Here is a 17511-nt window from a genome sequence, read left to right on the forward strand (position 1 = left end):
CGAGGTTTTTCACGGTCGAAAAAACTGTTGCGTTCTTTTGATTTACTTTCAAAAGAACACAGCAGCAGTCTAGATGCAGGGGAAGTTTTTTTTTAAAAAAGGCCACTTTTTTTTTAAAAAAGGCCACTTTTTTTTAAAAAACCCTGTAGTCTTGATACACCCTATGAGAAGAGAATTTGGTCTAATGTTAGGACCAAACACTGTGTAGCCTACTCACAAGTTTACCCATTCATTGAAATGAGTGTGTCCACATGAGAAGGGTGAGCTAAATTTTACCCTCCAGACACTTCTTTTTTGATCCATGTAAATGCTAACAAAGTGCTTCAGTAGCATTTTATGTTCACTTTGCACAGGTTTAGGGACTCCTTTGAAATTAATTGAAAGGCTCATAATTGCTTAACTGAATAGCGATGTGCTTAAAAGCTCTGTTGAATCTGGGCTTTTAAAATTTTTTTAGACAAGGTGCCTGAGTGTGGAGAGGCAGCACTTCATTTTCAAACGCAAATATAATTTGAGAAAGTTTACAAAATAGACTTTTTCCACAGAGCCACTATTTAAACTGGTCTGACTAAGAGACAGTCTCGCTCTACCACTTAGTGGCATATTAGTTTGAAAGAGGCGTTAACTAGAGTTTTGTATCATTACATAGATGTGATTTTTCCTTCCCTTACTGTACAGCTCTGGATGCAGGACAGGTTGGCTTGGCATTATCTTATGCAATCGGTCTCATGGGAATGTTCCAGTGGGGAGTCAGGCAAAGTGCTGAAGTTGAAAATCTGGTAATATTAATTTGCTCATTTTGGTATTTTTCACATCTCTTTGCTGTTAAGTGATATAAGAAACATTAGACATGTTATTTGTCCATTAACAGAATTGAAAAGACCCAGTTATTTCTTTCTAGTACCTTAGACTCTGTTAATTTAAATTTAACAAATATTTAAGATGTGTTAAATCTTCATTCAAGTCTTACTACTCAAGGCTGATACATTTTGTAAATTTCCAAATATATTTTGTATGTGGTAGAACATCAGTTTATACTATTTACTAAGATACTGTTTGTTGAACATTAATATTTTAAAAGTAATGTGTAAGCAAACACAATAAAAAGATACTGCATTCCAAAATCTGCTTACTCATTTTGTTAACAGGTGTGGTTTATTTACAGTTATTTATGGTGAGTCACTATAACATTCTGGTAAATACACCTTGTACATTACAGAAAGGATAACTAAAACACCCTGCTAATAATTTTGTATTTAGCATTTATGCCATATAACTTGCTGTATTTTCAAAGCATATTGCAAGCATGAATTAAACAGTACTGATAAATGTTTTCTGATGAGTGGGAAGAGGCATCAAGGCTTTTTGTCTGAATTGTCACAATATGGATCAGTGAAATTCAGATTGTGGGGCTCTCGGGAGGAGGAGGGGTGAATTACTCTTTTGGGAGGTGAAGATTTAGAAGTATCATAGAATAAGACTTATTTACTAAGCTACTGTAAATAGCTCCATTTTTCCATGACTCAGAAGAATCTCAGGTTTTGTGTTTTTGTCCTACTTAGCTCTCCTTTGCTAGTATTTTTTTTCTTATTGTATTCTGTTTCTCATGTGTTTTCAACTGGTGGGAGAGGTCCAGAATGGAGAACTTGCTAGTCCATGGCTTATTTTCTGAGGCTGACTCTGTCCCTGGATCCACTGCAGTCAAGATACATCTTTTGAGTACTGTTACAATGATGTCTTCATAGTTCATACATGAAGTGGTTTAAGCCAATTAAGGTGAAATACAATGTATGAAGAAAAAATATTTTTTCTTACAATTTTTGATTCATGAATCTGTTGAAAGGGGGAAATGGTACCCCATGGCCAAAACTGCACTGCTTTCCATATTGGCAGAGAGTGACAAGTAGCCCAAACATCTTAAATTTGAGGAGAGGGTTGTTCCATTAGTTAGTTAGTTTTTTCTATTTATTGATAACCCATAAAATCTCACTTATCAATAAATCTTGCTGCCTGTTTCATCATTGTATATCTGTGGATATGACAAAAAATCCTGCTAGCTATCTAGCCACTATCATAGTTACCAACATACTGATTTGGTTCTGCTGCTGAATTATAGACATTCATTCCAAGCACATGATAATAGTAATCAGAGTTGCAAGGGACAAGTTCTTTGGTGAAATCCCAGAGATGGTGGTGGCTCAGCACACACAAAAGTGATCAACTTATCCATGATACTGCTAATAGGCTGTGTCTTCCTGTAGCTCAGATGTAAGTCTGATTCTATAGCACTTCTCCTATAGATGCCCAGCAGAAAGGCAGCCTATCATGTAGAAATAAGGCTTCAGTCCTACAAAGCACTTAAACATGTGAATAATCCCACTGACCTCAAATTAATACTTATATTCAATCAATTAAAATTAAGTACATGTTTAAATGTTGTGCAGGGTCAGGACCTATAGTAGGAGGCAAGACTTGATATCCTATCTAATAAAAATAGGACAATACCATGGCTTGTCCTCTCTCTCTTTCTCTCTCATATGATGGAAAGAAAATGTCTGGTGTCATTTCCTAACTTTTTTAAATAATCAAAATGCTATGCAAGCTTCAAACGAGATTGAATTTATAGCTTTTATAACTTTTTTTTTCTAGATGATCTCAGTCGAAAGAGTAATGGAATACACGGAACTTGAAAAGGAAGCTCCTTGGGAGTCCAACAAACGCCCATCGGCTGAATGGCCAAGCCAAGGTGTAATAGCCTTTGAAAACGTTAACTTCACATACAGCTTAGATGGCCCCTTGGTGTTGAGGCACTTTTCTGTTCTCATTAAATCAAAAGAAAAGGTAAGCATTGCATGCTCATTTCAAATAGACACAACATTTTAGTTAAGGAGGCAATTCTTATGGTTTTTTTCCAACTCTATACAATGCTACAAAATTTACTATGTGTGACCAAACTACAGCCTGTTATCTGCATACATCTTTTTTACAATTCAAGTGTGGCTTCTGGAGCCCCCAACATTCTCTTTCTCCACCAATCAGGCTGGGGTGGATGGAAGTTTGGGGGCTTCTGCCAAAAATGACTGGTGCCTGCTGAGATAGGGACACAATTTAAATATTTCCTCCATCCATCCACAACCAGTTGAGTCATACCCCAAGGTATGCCCCCTCCTATTCCCAGCTGCCCCTCCCTGCAGCTCCCCAGTATTAGCTCACTGTGGAGAACCAACAGCAAGGAAGGGGCCACTCCTTCAGCCCTGCAGGAAGAGGCAACTCCAAAAAGCAGCAGCTCTCCCTGCTGTTCCCAGCTGCTTGCTGCTTCCTCACCTCATGGCTGCAAATTCCAGCTTACCAGCTCCGGGGACTGCTGTGCAGGGAGTGGGGCTAGAGGCATCATGTGACCGAACGGGACTAGCAAACCCTGGCAAAAAAATCAGGTGAGGGGCATATGACCCTGCATCAACCTGCCCCGCCCCTACCCATGCATTGCTTTTGGCTTCTCCCCAGTGGGGAGAGGGCCTGGGCAGGCATTTCCTTCATAGGGTATGTCTACACTACAAAGTTAATTCGAACTAACGGACGTTAGTTCGAACTAACTTTCATAGGCGCTACACTAGCGCTCCGCTAGTTCGAACTTAATTCGAACTAGCGGAGCGCTTAGTTCGAACTAGGAAAACCTCATTGCACGAGGATTAAGCCTAGTTCGAACTAGCTAGTTTGAATTAAGGGGTGTGTAGCCCCTTAATTCAAACTAGTGGGAGGCTAGCCCTCCCCAGCTTTCCCTGGTGGCCACTCTGGCCAACACCAGGGAAACTCTATTGCCCCCCTCCTGGCCCCGGACCCCTTAAAGGGGCACAGGCTGGCTACGGTGCCCGTGCCAGGTGCAAGCCTGCCAGCACCCAGCCAGCAGACCCTGCACCTGGCACGGATCGAGCCACCCACCCGATGCCCCCCAGCCCTCCCCCTCTTCCCGGGACCAGGCTGGCGACTCCCGGGAGCTTGCCCGGGACCACAAGAGGCGGGCACCCACCTAGGCTAGTGCAGACATCGTGGACCTCGTCCACGATCTCCACACTAGGCACAGGAAAGTGTCCGGCTAGGGCAGGAGAGCTGCCAGCCTGGCCACCCAGGAGCAGGTGTGCAAGAGAATCAAGGTGGTCCACTGAGACCCCCTGACTCTGAGCCCTGAGCTTACAATGGCCATCCTGGGTCAGACCAAAGGTCCATCTAGCCCAGTAGCCTGTCTGCCGACAGCGGCCAACCCTAGGGACCCTGGAGGGGATGGACCGAAGACAGTGACCAAGCCATTTGTCTCGTGCCATCCCTCTCCAGCCTTCCACAAACCTTGGGCAGGGACACCACTCCTACCCCCTGGCTAATACCACTCCATGAACCCAACCTCCATGACTTGATCTCACTTCCCTTTAAACTCTGTTCTAGTTGTAGCCTTCACAGCCTCCTGCAGCAAGGAGTTCCACAGGTTGACTCTTTGCTTTGTGAAGAACAACTTTCTGTTACTAGTTTGAAGCCTGCTACCCATTCCTTTCCTTTGGTGTCCTCTAGTCCTTCTATTATGGGAACTAATGAAGAACTTTTCTGTATGCACCCTCTCCACCCAACTCCTGCTTTTAGAGACCTCTATCCTGTCCCCCCTCCGTCTCCTCTTTTCTAAGCTGAAAAGTCCCAGTCTCTTTAGGCTCTCTTCATCTGGGACCTGTTCCCAACCCCAGATCATTTTAGTTGCCCTCCCCTCTCCCAGCCTCTCTCTTCCCCTCTCCCACCTCCTTTTCCCAGTCTCCCCCAGTTTTGTTGAATAAAGACAGATTCCATTTTGGAAGACACGTTATCTTTATTTTGTACATCAATAAGAAGGGGGGCTAGGGAAGGGTAAGTGGAAGGAGGTGAGGGAGGAATGGGGTACGAGCCCCCGATGGGGAGGACTGGGCTGGCTCTGCGGGCTTCTGGGGGTGGAAGCTCTCCTGCAGCCCCCCAATTGCCCCCTCTCCCCAGATGGCAGCCTGCGGCAAGTGCAGCTGGGCTGATGGCCAAGTGGTGTGATGTGCCCAGTGTGGGTACTCCGGGCACTCCAAGCCAGAACTTCTTTGCAAGCGGGGCACCCCTTAGAACTGTGTGTCCGGGGTGGGGGTCGGGACCCTTTAAGCGCATCCCTCGGCTAGCCTGAGACAGCATCTCCATGCTCTAAGTCCTCCTCTTATGCCCTGCCGGCACTGCTTCCGGCCATCCTTAAGCCCTGTTCAGAGTCCACTCAATGTGGACTTGCTAGTTCAAATTAGCAAAACGCTAATTCGAACTAGTTTTTAGTTCTAGACGCGTTAGTTCGAATTAGCTTAGTTTGAATCAAGTAATTCGAACTAAGTTAGTTCGAACTAGCGCTGTAGTGTAGACGTACCCTTACTTAAGAATTTGAGAAAGTAGGGACTTTGTGATTGCCCTAATGCATCAACTCCAAAACCAAAAAAACCCACCCTAGAATGTAGTCATTCAGAGAAGGGACTTTTTCTTCGTTACATGTTTGTAAAGTGCATGCCCCAGTGGGGTTCAAGCCTTTAGGTACTATGTAATACCAATAATAATAATAAAACAAAGGCAGGCCTTGATCCTGTGATTGGATCCATAAACTACAAATAAATGCTTATTTGGGAAAATCAAACTTTGCTTTACTGCATACTCTGTCTCTAGCACTGAGGAGTAAGGATGTTAACTAGCGGTTAATTGACTAGTCAAGTAGTCGATGGAATTTCCATCGACTACTCGACTAGTCAATAGGCACTTTCTCATTCCTCCTTTGAAATGTACAAAAGCCTCTTGCTGCAGGAATGCAGAACTCTGCCTGCAGTCCAGGGCCAGCGGGAAGTCCCGCTTACTCTGGGCTGCACACGGTGTGCCAGCTTTGAAATGGACAAGAGTTCCCAATGGGCATGTGCATTTCAAAGCCACAGTGCAGCATGGAGCCTGGGGTCAGCATGGGACTCAGAGTCCTCCACTGACCCCAGGCTCTATGCTGCACTGCGGATTTGATATGCCGCGTGGAGCCGGGGCTCCCCGCAGCATTACCCCAGAACTGATCCCCAGGCTCCCCAGCTGATCCCGGAGTCCATGGAAGTGCTGTGGAGTCCCGGATCAGCTGGGGAGTCCCCAGCTGACTCCGGGCTCCAGAGCGCCACTTAGAAACGCCGCCCTGGTGTTTCAAAGGGCTGCCCCTTTGAAGTACCTCATCCCACCCCCCTTTGCTGCCTCTATCGGATAGAGGCAGCAAAGGGGAAAGGGGTAATCAACTAGTTGACTCACTATCCGATAAGCTTTTGCTTATTGGATAGTCGACTAGTCCTTAACATCCTTACTGAGAAGACAAAGCTGCTCTAATGATTTCAACAGTTAGCTAGCTGCATGTGAAGTTTAGATACAAGTTTAATACCTTTTCCACCAGTGCTGGTCTTAAGAAGCAAAACTATTAGGAAGCTAAGTATGGATAGGAAAGACGGGAGGCAGGTAGAACCATACAAAGGGACACTGAAGGAATTTCTAGACTGCATCCCTCTGTCGGCAGAGGGATGCAGATTAGGCAGGTCAACATTGCAAATGAGGCAGGGATTTAAATAGCCTGCACCTAATTTGCATTAAAATGGCTGTCGTGTTTTGCCGACTCAGCACTTTGTCAGCAAAAAGTGGCAGTCTAGAGGGGGATCTGTCTAGAAAGAAAGCCGTTTTCGACAGATCCTGTAAACCTCCTTTCAGGAGCCATAAGGGATCTGTTGAAAAAGGCTTTCTTTCTTGACAGATCCCCCTCTAGACTGCCACTTTTTGCCAACAAAGCGCTGAGGCGGCAAAACATGGTGGCCATTTTTATGAAAATTAGACACGGGATATTTAAATCTCTGCCTCATTTGCAGTGTCGACCTGCCTAATCTGCATCCCTCTCCTGACAGAGGGATGCAGTCTAGACATACCCAGAGGATCCACTAAGGAAAAGACAAAGGGCCAGGGAATGCCAATGCAAAAGATGGACCGCTACAATAAAAAAGAAAGGAGGGTGCATGCACACACACATAATCCCAGGATTGGGGAGAAGAAAAGGGAAAAAAGTTAACTGTATAATTTTAATATTGTGGGAATCTTATTTCAGTTCCTTTTGGCCATTTATCCAATTAACTGCCTGCATTAATTAGATTGATAGCCAAAAGAAACACAGAAATAAAAATCCCTCACTAAGAAAACTTTTGACTCTTCTCCTTTTGCCCCATCCAACTAATTTTGACTCCATCTCAATTGAAAGAGTGTGATAAGGCAAGTTTCCCCCATAGACAAAATGAAATTAGAGCCCAGCAGTGTTAATTCATGTTTTGCCACATTTCAAATGCACATGTATTTTTTTTTAGTAAGAAATCTTCCCTGGGAGGTTGGTTTAGTTCTATACAATTGTTGCCCTTGCTTAATTTGTTAAATGCACTTCCATTCAGCCCCAGCCTCTGTTCCATTCCTCAAGTGAATCATTTTAATAACAAGCATGTTACAAGAATTCCGCCTGTCTATCCTGTACAAAGATGATTTCACGGAGAAAGGTAAGTGGGAGTTGAGGGCAAGGAGTTTACAAAGTGTAGAAAAAAAGCTGTTTATCTTCTCTGTACTCTTCTTGCCTTTGGGCCAGCTGTGTAGCAGTTATAATAAGCCACTCTAGTGAATATGAAGATTTAAATTTCATGGCAAGAAACAAATAAAATAAAAGACCAGAAATAAGAAAGGTGCCCAGACAGTGGCTGACCACTTACTGGTTTTTTTTGGATCACAGGGTATGACTACACTACAGAGTTTTGTCAGAAAAACGACCGTTTTTCCGACAAAACTTGAGGAATGGCCACACCGCAATTGCGTTCTTCTGCAAGAAAATTGAAAGAACAGAGGGGTTTTTCCAGCATAGGTAATCCTCATTCTACGAGGAAGAAGCCTTTTTGCAAAAGAGCTCTTTCACAAAAAGGCATGTATAGACAGGGAAGAAGGAGTTCTTTCGGAAGAAGAGGAAAAAACACAGGTGCCCTGGTGGCCATTCTGTCCATAGTAATCACAGCTTACATGTGAGAGAGTGTCCATTCAGTCTGGACGCTCTTTTTCAAAAAAGCAGATTGCTTTTTCGATGCACTTTTGCAGCGTGGACGCCCTCTTTCGGAAGAAGTTTTTTTGGAAGATCTCCTCCAAAAAAAGCTTCTTCCAAAAGAAGCCTGTAGTCTAGACACAGCCTTCATGATTGCACAGGGGGTTTGTCTTCCTAAAGTACGTTTACTAAATAAAGTTGCAGCACTGGAGAGAGATTGGTTTCCTTTTAGAAGCTGCTGGTTTTGGTAATGTATCATGTGATACGACAGTAGACCATCATCACTACAATGTGTAAAACAATAGGGTTCCACGTATCTGCCCTTGTTCCCTAGATTTTAATAAGAGGGAATCATTTTTTGCTATCATTTCAGGCCATGTCTACGCTACAGGAGATGCCATGGTATATGTATGCCACCAAAGCTATACTGCTGCAGTCCCAAAGTGTAGACGCAGATGACAGTGATGGAAGGTGTTTTTCCATCACTTAAGAACATAAGAACAGGACATTCACTGTAGGAACATCATCTCCCAAAGCCAGTCAATAAAAGCATTCTTCTGTCAGTCTAGCTGCCTCTATAGTGGGGATTAGATGGTAGCTACAATGCACAGGTGTATGGATTTTTCATTCCCCTGAGTGCTTTAGTTGTAGCTGTATTAACCTAAGGTTTAAAGAGAAACTAGGTCAAGGTGTTTTTTCTCTGTCCTCTAAGGTTATGACTACACTACTAGGTTATTTCAAAATAATAACTCCTGAAAAAACTGTTTTGAAATAAACATATTCCTCTTTCACAAGCAGGAGTAGTTATTTCAAAATAACAAGCCCATTATTTTGAAATAACAGGCTTGATAGGCTATGTCTATAAAGAAGCATTACTTTGGAATAACACCAGTTATTTTAAAATAACGTAGTGTGCATCTATACAGCAAGCCCGCTATTTCAAAATAAATTCAAAATAACTGGCTTCTTACTATGACTCCTGTAACCCTCATTGTATGAGGAAGTCTGGGGAATTGTGCTCTATTTTGAAATAAGTGACGTGTAGACAGAGCTAAAAGTCAAAACAAGCTATTTCATCTTAAGCTATGCAATTAGCGTAGCTTAAGTTGTGTAGCTTATTTTGAGTTTAGCTCTGCTGTGTAGACATGCCCGTAGTGTGGACTCTCCTCACGTTATTTCAAAATAAGGGGATTTATTTTAGAAATAACTCCCCAGTGTAGACATGCCCCAAGGCTTCAAACAGTACTTAGCACCTAATGTAGATAAAGAGTTTGGCTACACTGTGAAAGCTTCTTGGAGCAGCTAGTCCTGGAACTCACAAGAGAAGAGGCAGTTCTTGATTTAGTCCTAAGTGGAGCACAGTGAATATAGTTGAACTGCTTGTAATAGTGACTATAATTTAATTAAATTTCACATCAGTATGGCAGGGAAAACACCAAAGCAGCCCACCATGGTATCAATTAAATTTAGAAAAAGGAGCCACACAAAAGTGAGGTTGTTAGGTAAAATTAAAAATATAGTGCTATAAATGAAATCCCTGCAAGCTCCTTCAGCAGGAGCATGGCTGAAACCTCAAGCACTGTCAGGTACCTCCTGTTGAAGCCCTGAGAATACCTCTCCCCTCCCACAGAGCAGAAGCCACTAGCCACATGGTTCTCAACCTATTTGCCATTGTGCATTGCATATACTGCTCTCTCTGTGTTATGTGGGTTATGTCCACACAATGTCTATACTAGCTGTATGGCCTTGAGGAAGTCACATGGATCGCAGCTCTGTGCTGACTGGGTCCCAAGTGGCTCTCAGGACATAGATTGAGAACCTCTGCTCTAGGCCCAACGCTCTGCTGCGGGGCTGAAATCCTGAGCCCCAGCAGGTGCACTGATGCCTGGCAGGACACTCTGTGGTGAGCTGAAGCCCCAAGCACCAGCAGACACAACCCCTGGGGCTGAAGCCTCAAACCCCAACAGGTGCACCTGGCTTTTAAACTTCTGAAGATTGTGGTATGCATCTCAGAGTGTCAGTAAGCTTGGCCATCCCATCATATAGGATAGGTCCATCCGTGCTGTTATCTGCAATAGTTGGGGGGCAGAGGTGGGGGGGCAACCCTATGCTCTTGGATGTCCCTAAGTCTCTGACTTCCAGAAGCTAGGACTAGATGATTGGAGGTGGATACCCTGCTGTGTTCATTCATTTGAATCACTTGGCATTTGCCACTGTCGGAAAACAGGATACTTATGCTTTTATAAAGCAAAATGCAGGACAATGTAGCACTTTAAAGACTAACAAGATGGTTTATTAGATGATGAGCTTTCGTGGGCCAGACCCACTTCCTCAGATCAAATAGTGGAAGACACTATTTGATCTAAGGAAGTGGGTCTGGCCCACGAAAGCTCATCATCTAATAAACCATCTTGTTAGTCTTTAAAGTGCTACATTGTCCTGCATTTTGCTTCAGCTACCCCAGACTAACACGGCTACATTTCTATCACTATTATGCTTTTATGTTCTTATGGTTTAAGTTTTAAAGGTAGACCAAACCAAAGACAGGGTAACTTTTAAACACTACTGTTATTGTCAAAGCTAGATGCTAGGTGGTGTTTAAAAATACACTCACACATGTTGATTTGTACATTTGCTAAACATACCTTATTTTCTTTGTCTGGATGGCCTAAATCTGAGTGGTATTTAGAAATCAGGGGCCCAATCCTGCAGACAGACCTTTGGATGTATGGAGGTGGCCATTGGCTTAGGGCTTCACAAGGGTGTCAGTGGCAGGATGGGGACCCATCTTTGCAGGGCACATTTGAGTATGATCTGTATATGGAAAAATAATGTGCCTTTTGAATAACATGATTTATACAAGAGAATAAAACTCTGTTTACTGACAGCCTATTCACATTCATGTTAATTTTAGTAGCCTGTAGTCAATTTAGAGAAATCCATTTGTATTTTTGGTCAAACACTGAAAAATGCAGTGCTTTCATTCAATGCCTGCTTGAAAGAGAGATGTTGACAACATTTAAACTGCTGCATTTTTATTTTAAGGGTTACTCTATATTTTGATAATGTTTTCCTTGATGTTGTTAATTCAATGTTGTATATCACTAAGGTTTTCAAAAGAAATGCTTTTGAGTTCATTTTTAAAACACTTTTTATGTGTATTCCCTATTCAGCTTTTTCTTTGATTTATCTTTTTGAAGGAAGAAAAATTTTAGTAGAATTTCTTCAGGAATAAATCTGATCATTTCAATTATTTTTTCCTTTTACTTTTATACCATGCCTTTAAACAAATTTGCTAAAACGATGCTGTATTTTTGGTAACAGCAAAATAATTATTAGCATTTACATAGTACTTAGTGTTTGAACTAACCTACATGAAAAAATTATTCAATAAAATAATAGAATTGGAAAATTTAGAGGTGGAAAAAAACCTTTTAGATTATCCAGTCCTTCTTCCAGTACATTTTCTTGTGCTGGATCTGGGTGTAATTTTTTTAATATAGGTTCTGTTACTTTGCTTGGGACTTGTTCCATAGGTCTTTTTAGACATTTTTTCCTAGAATTCCCCTTTTTCCTTCTCTTAATATCATTCTAATATCTCTATGTGTAATTGCTCTTTTTTGTTTGATGTTTGTACTTTTCAAATATTCTTCTGTCATGTGTCCTTTTCTTCACTTGCTGTACTGTACATCAGTGGTTCTCAACCTGTTTAGACTACTGGACCCCTTTCGTAGTATTCATAGCTGCTGTGGCCAAATCGTCACCTGATGACCAGCCCTCTGGTGATGAACCTCTCTGTATTTTGCTAGGCTGGTCCTTGGACGGTATGGACACACAGTCTGCCGCCAGGGCTATACTTGAAACGGGGGGCTGGACTCGATGACCTCTTGAGGTCCCTTCCAGTCCTATGATTCTATGAAACCTTTCCAACTTGGTAGAAGCTGCTGGAGCTTACGCTTCGCTGGCATAGCCTTCGAGAGACCGGGTTTACCTCCATGCCACAATGAGGCAACAGAGTAGAATTTTAATGGGTGGCTCCTTTATGGAAGATTCATGGAAGGACATGGATGAGTACCGTATTTTCTGGCGTATAAGGCTACTGGGCGTATAAGACGACCCTCTAATTGTTTAGTTAAAAGATAGGTTTTCGTCTTATACCCCAGCGCCCCTCCGCCTCCCCAGCTTTGCTCCCGGTGTCCCTGGTCTGCTGGAGACGGTCCCCAGCAGACCAGAGGCACCGGGAGCAAAGCCGCAGCAGCGGCGGGTCCCGCGCCTTTGAGGCTTTGCCAGAGCAAAGCCTCTGAGGACGCCCCGGCAGCGGGACAGCCCCGGCGCGCCTGGGCTGCCCCGCCGCCGGAGTCCCTCGGCGGCTTTGCAAAGCCTCGGGGGAAGCCGGCAGCGGGGCATCCCAGGTGCGCCTGGGCTGCCCCGCCGCCAGAGCCCCTCTGCGGCTTTGCAAAGCCACGGAGGGGCTCGGGTGGCGGGGCAGCCCAGGCGCACCTGGGCTGGGCTGCCCCGCCGCCTGTATACCCGGCGTATAAGACGACCCCCGATTTTTGGGGGATGTTTTTTAGCATCAAAAGTCGTCTTATACGCCGGAAAATACGGTACTGTGCAAAATAGGATGGTGTGGAAAAGTTATGATCTGCATCAGTGGCGAGACTATCTGCATCGATGAAATCACGGCTCTTGCAAATATTCCAAGTACTTCTTTCAGAAGTCTGATTTGTTTGGCGTATACCCCAGGTTTCACCTCACTTAAAAACTGCTTGCTTACAGAATTAGACTGAAAAATGTAGAAATGTCACAGCACAATATTGAAATATTGCTTACCTTCTCATTTTTAATATATAATTAAATATAAATCAATTGGAATGCAAATATTGTACTTACATTTCAGTGTATAATGTACATAGAACAGTATTAACAAATAAGTGTGTGAAATTTTAGTTTGTACTGACTTCACTAATGCTTGTTACGTAGCCTGATATAAAACTAGGCAAACATCTAAATGAGTTGATGTATCCCTGGAATACCTCTGCATATCTCCAAGTATATTTGTACCACTGGTTGAGAACCACTGTTGTACATATTTAATCATTTTATCTTTCTTCAGAAAACAATATCTTCAGTCCATGGTAATTTTTATTGCTCGTCGCTGAAGCCCCTCCAGTGTTTGCCAATATCCCTCTGGAAATGTGGTACCTAGAATTGAATGTAATATATAGGATAGAACCTCTGAGTTATGAACACCCTGGGTGCATCTAGACTACATGGCTCCATCAATGGAGCCATGTAAAGTAGTTTACTCGGAATAGTCAAAGAAGCGGGGATTCGGGGATTTAAATAATCCCTGCTTCATTAAAATAAAAATGGCTTCTGCGCTGTGCGGGCAGTCTAGAGGTGTTTCACGAGGCATATCGGAGCGGTCGGCAAAGACTTCCTTTGTCGACCGCGCCGCGTCTAGACTGCCACGCTGTGCCGGATCAGCTGATTGTTGGCACAGCGTGGAGGCCATTTTTATTTTAATGAAGCGGGGATTATTTAAATCCCCGCTTCTTTGACTATGTCGAGTAAACTACTTTACATGGCTCCGTCAACGGAGCCATGTAGTCTAGACGCACCCCCTGAGTCTGGAGGTTGTTCGTAACTCTGAAGTGTTTGTAACTTTGGTTATTCAAAAGTTTACCACTGAACATTGACTAAGTATAGCTTTGAAACTTTACTTTAACTTTATGAGGAAGAAAAATGTTGCTTTTAACTATCTTAATTTAAATGAAACAAGCGCAGAAACAGTTTCCTTGCCTTGTCAAATCTTGTGTTAGACTGTCCCTTTTTTGATAGTTTATATTTAACACAGTACTATATTGTACATTATTTACTGGTGGATGGGTTGGTCTCTGCTGCCTGATTGCATACTTTTGTGTGTTGAGTGATCAGTTTGTATTTCTGGTGTTTGTGACTCTAAGTTTCTACTGTAACAGGTTTTCCCAGAGCACATCTATATAGAGAGTTACCCCCAAGCTGTACCATGTCAGACTGTTGTTTGGGGGTACATTCTGTTTTGATAAGTAATCCTTTACCTGCTTCTTGTTGAAGACAGATTTTTTGCAAAAAGGAGTTCACTGACTCATATTTAGTCAACATTAATTTTGTTCTTTGCTTCATTTATTAATAGACCGACTGTCTCCAAGTACTTTTTTCATTTGATATATTTGTAAAAGTTTTGTTAGCATTCCCTTATTTTGCATTTTTACTGCCTTGTCATTACCATGAAAGCCTTACTGACCGAATGTATTAGTTGGACTGCTTCTCCATGTGGTTGCTGTTGCTAGTACTGATTTTTAATCCTCTGGTCTTTGAGCAACTCCTTGTGAATATCCATATTGATGGATATTCTTTTTATGCATTCTTCTTTTCTGAGAGGAATTTTAGACTGTGTTGTGCTTTATAATATCATCTAGGGTTGTTTAGTCTCTTTCCACCTATTGTGAATGAATGACCTCTGCAGATCCTTGCTTGTGAGATGTGTGGCTCTGGTGTTCTGAGCTTTGAGAAAAGCAGCATCTCTGTGAAGTCCCTTTCAGTGATCTGGACTTTCAAAGCTAAGTTGTAAAAGGAATTCATTGCCCCAGCCAACCATAGTTTCCTCTTTACTGCAGCTCCTTTATGGCAAACATAGGACCATCTCCAGTGTTCCCACTAAGCTGTGTGGCAGCACAGCTTCACAGGTGACTAATCAGCCCCACCCAATCAGAGGCTCAGAGCTCCATGCCTGGAGCTGACTGACTGTTTAGGAAGTGGATTAATCACCTGTGAAGCAGTGCTGCCATGCAGCTTAGAGAGAACACTGACCATCTCTCCATGCCTTTTGCTCAGATACTTTTGGTAGCCCAGTTGTTAATTTGGACCAGTGTTTCTTAAACTATGTTCTGTAGAACACTGGTGTTCCGTGAACAACTCACAGGTGTGCTGTGACCTCTTCTTTCTTTTTTGTTACTTCTTTGTTTTTGTCTTTTTTTTGTCTGACAACAGTTTTTTAAAGAAAATTTTCATAGGTGTTCCGCACAAAAAAATAGTATTGTTTTGTGTTCCGTGGTCTTAAAAAGTTTAAGAAACACTGGTTTGGACATTAGTAGGGCTCCTCATTGAGATAGATACTATTCAGCTTGAGTAAGATCATGAGAATCTCACTCAAAATTATCTCAAGTGCTGTTAGCAAAGCTTGTTTAATACTAGTAATGTCCATAGGCAGATCTCAAAGTGTTTTACAAAGAAGTGTTAGCATCATTGCCCCCTTCTTACAGATGGAGAACTTGAGGCACAGGGAAGTGACATGAGTAGTGCAAGGTCACCAACAGGGTAATGGCAGAGCTGGAAATGGAACGCAGGACTCCTAAGTTCCAGTCTGGTGCTCTATTCACTAGGCCACATTGTCTCTCATTTAGGCATTCATATTAAGGAAGGCTTTTTGTTTAAAGAAAACATTAATTTCACCTTTTAATGAGATGGTATAGAAAATTCTTGAAGCTTCAAACCTACCTAACTTCAGGATGTTGTTCTTCTTAGTGTTTACCTTTAAAAAAAAGATGCAGTATAAGGAATTAAACTGTTGCCTTGCCTTTTAATAAATCTCATTTTACATTAATGGAAGAGTGGTACAGATACTACGTGGGAAGCTACTGGTGTTAACCATCCTGGTTTGGTTGTTTTTTCAGGTTGGAATTGTAGGAAGAACAGGAGCTGGAAAGAGCTCTTTGATAGCAGCCCTCTTTCGATTAGCAGAACCGAAAGGGCGAATTTGGATTGATAAATACTTAACATCCGAACTGGGACTTCATGACTTGCGGAAGAAAATTTCAATCATACCTCAGGTAGGAAACTGACTGTGTCCACAATATGCATTTTCATTTTAGGACTGTAACATTTCAAAGAATTCTATCAAGATCAGTTTTATAATCACCTTTTTTTTCTCTTTTACTCCTCTCTCTTGTTTGCAGTTCTCTTAGATCCCTGAATTTCATCCTGGTCCATTTTGCAAATACTAGTTCCCCTGTCCCCCCACTGTAGCTTTAAAATGGAGCTGAAATAATTAGGGCTTTTTAAACAACTTTATTCTCTATGGATTCCTGTCACTCTCAACCTATTGTTTTGTTTTTGCATCAGTGATATCAGTATCCGCACCATTCTAGAAACTGTTTGAATTAAGCTCGCTGGGTTACTGCTGCTGAAGAGCCAGCACAGAGCATATTCCATAGAATCTAAAAAAACTAGTGGCTATTGCTTCCCTTAATATCTCTGCAATGGACTACTAAATTGAAAACAAGAACCTATATATTTAGTATCTGAATGAGTCAGTCTGAAAGTAGGGCAAATTTGGGGGCCATATGTCTTGATCATTTAAATCAGTCCAACCTTGTGAACCCATTTCTTCTCCTGCTGGTAAGAGACCATAATTGAGATTGTGCATCTCTGAAATCTGATGTATTTGAAAGAATTTGAACAAGATCACATTCTTTCCTACAGACAGCCTCTTCCATAACACATAGGATCAGCCCTTTGGGTCTGACTTTCTCCTCTTCTCTGTCCTGTTTATGCTATTCTGGCAGAATATAGGTGGATGCAAGCAATATGAGACCTTCCCTACCAGGAGAAAGATTCAAAGAAGACATAGCAGGAGTATGTTGCATTCCAGCAACATACCACTGTCATATGATCCCTTGGGGACTATTGCCAGCTATGCAACCTGAATCAGGGAAGGAGCTGGGCAGAGAATCACAATAGGCTCCTTGATATCCATCTCCCACCATTCTCTTGGACTAAATGGAAAGTGGTGTAACAGAGAATGTGTGCAGGGATTTACTATTATCCTTTTTAAAAAGAAAAAAAAGCAAAGAAAGAAACCCTGCTCTCCCCTTTTATACACATGCATGTTTCTGAAAGCGAGATATGTTTGGCAGTATATGATTTATGTTTTTTCACTTATTTGAATTAAATTCTGAGTGAAAAACACTTTTTTTTTGCATTGGTACTTTAGGCACCTAACTGAAGTGAATGTTTGGAAAATGTTTGTATCTTACTGGCTATATCCATGTTATGTTATTATTTTGGTGGAAATGTAATATCGATAGGCAGAACCAAACCTGGGACATTTGGAGCTTAGTGCACCACTATAGCGAGAGATCTTGGCATCACTGTGGATAGTTCTCTGAAAACATCTACTCTATGTGCAGCATTAATCAAAGGAGCAAACAGAATGTTAGGAATAATTAAAAAAGGGATAGTGAATTAGACAGAGAATATCTTATTGCCTCTTTATACATGCATGGTACACCCACATCTTGAATACTGTATACAGCCTCATGTCAAAAAAAGATATATTGGCATTGGAAAAGGTTCAGCAACAA

The 17511-nt window shown here is 42.2% G+C and overlaps 1 protein-coding gene across 1 annotated transcript in view; it reads left to right on the forward strand.

The window, feature by feature from the left end:
* Nucleotides 1-17511, forward strand: part of ABCC4 (ATP binding cassette subfamily C member 4 (PEL blood group)) — a 210620-nt gene that overhangs the window by 139603 nt on the left and 53506 nt on the right. The window contains exons 24-26 of the mRNA XM_075918815.2: nucleotides 679-779; nucleotides 2650-2841; nucleotides 15823-15978. Of these exons, the coding sequence (XP_075774930.2) occupies nucleotides 679-779; nucleotides 2650-2841; nucleotides 15823-15978 (449 nt within the window). The remainder of the gene's footprint in view (nucleotides 1-678; nucleotides 780-2649; nucleotides 2842-15822; nucleotides 15979-17511) is intronic.

The sequence above is a fragment of the Pelodiscus sinensis genome, chromosome 1, assembly GCF_052426305.1.
Source record: "Pelodiscus sinensis isolate ZL-2025 chromosome 1, ASM5242630v1, whole genome shotgun sequence".
NCBI lineage: Eukaryota > Metazoa > Chordata > Testudines > Trionychidae > Pelodiscus > Pelodiscus sinensis.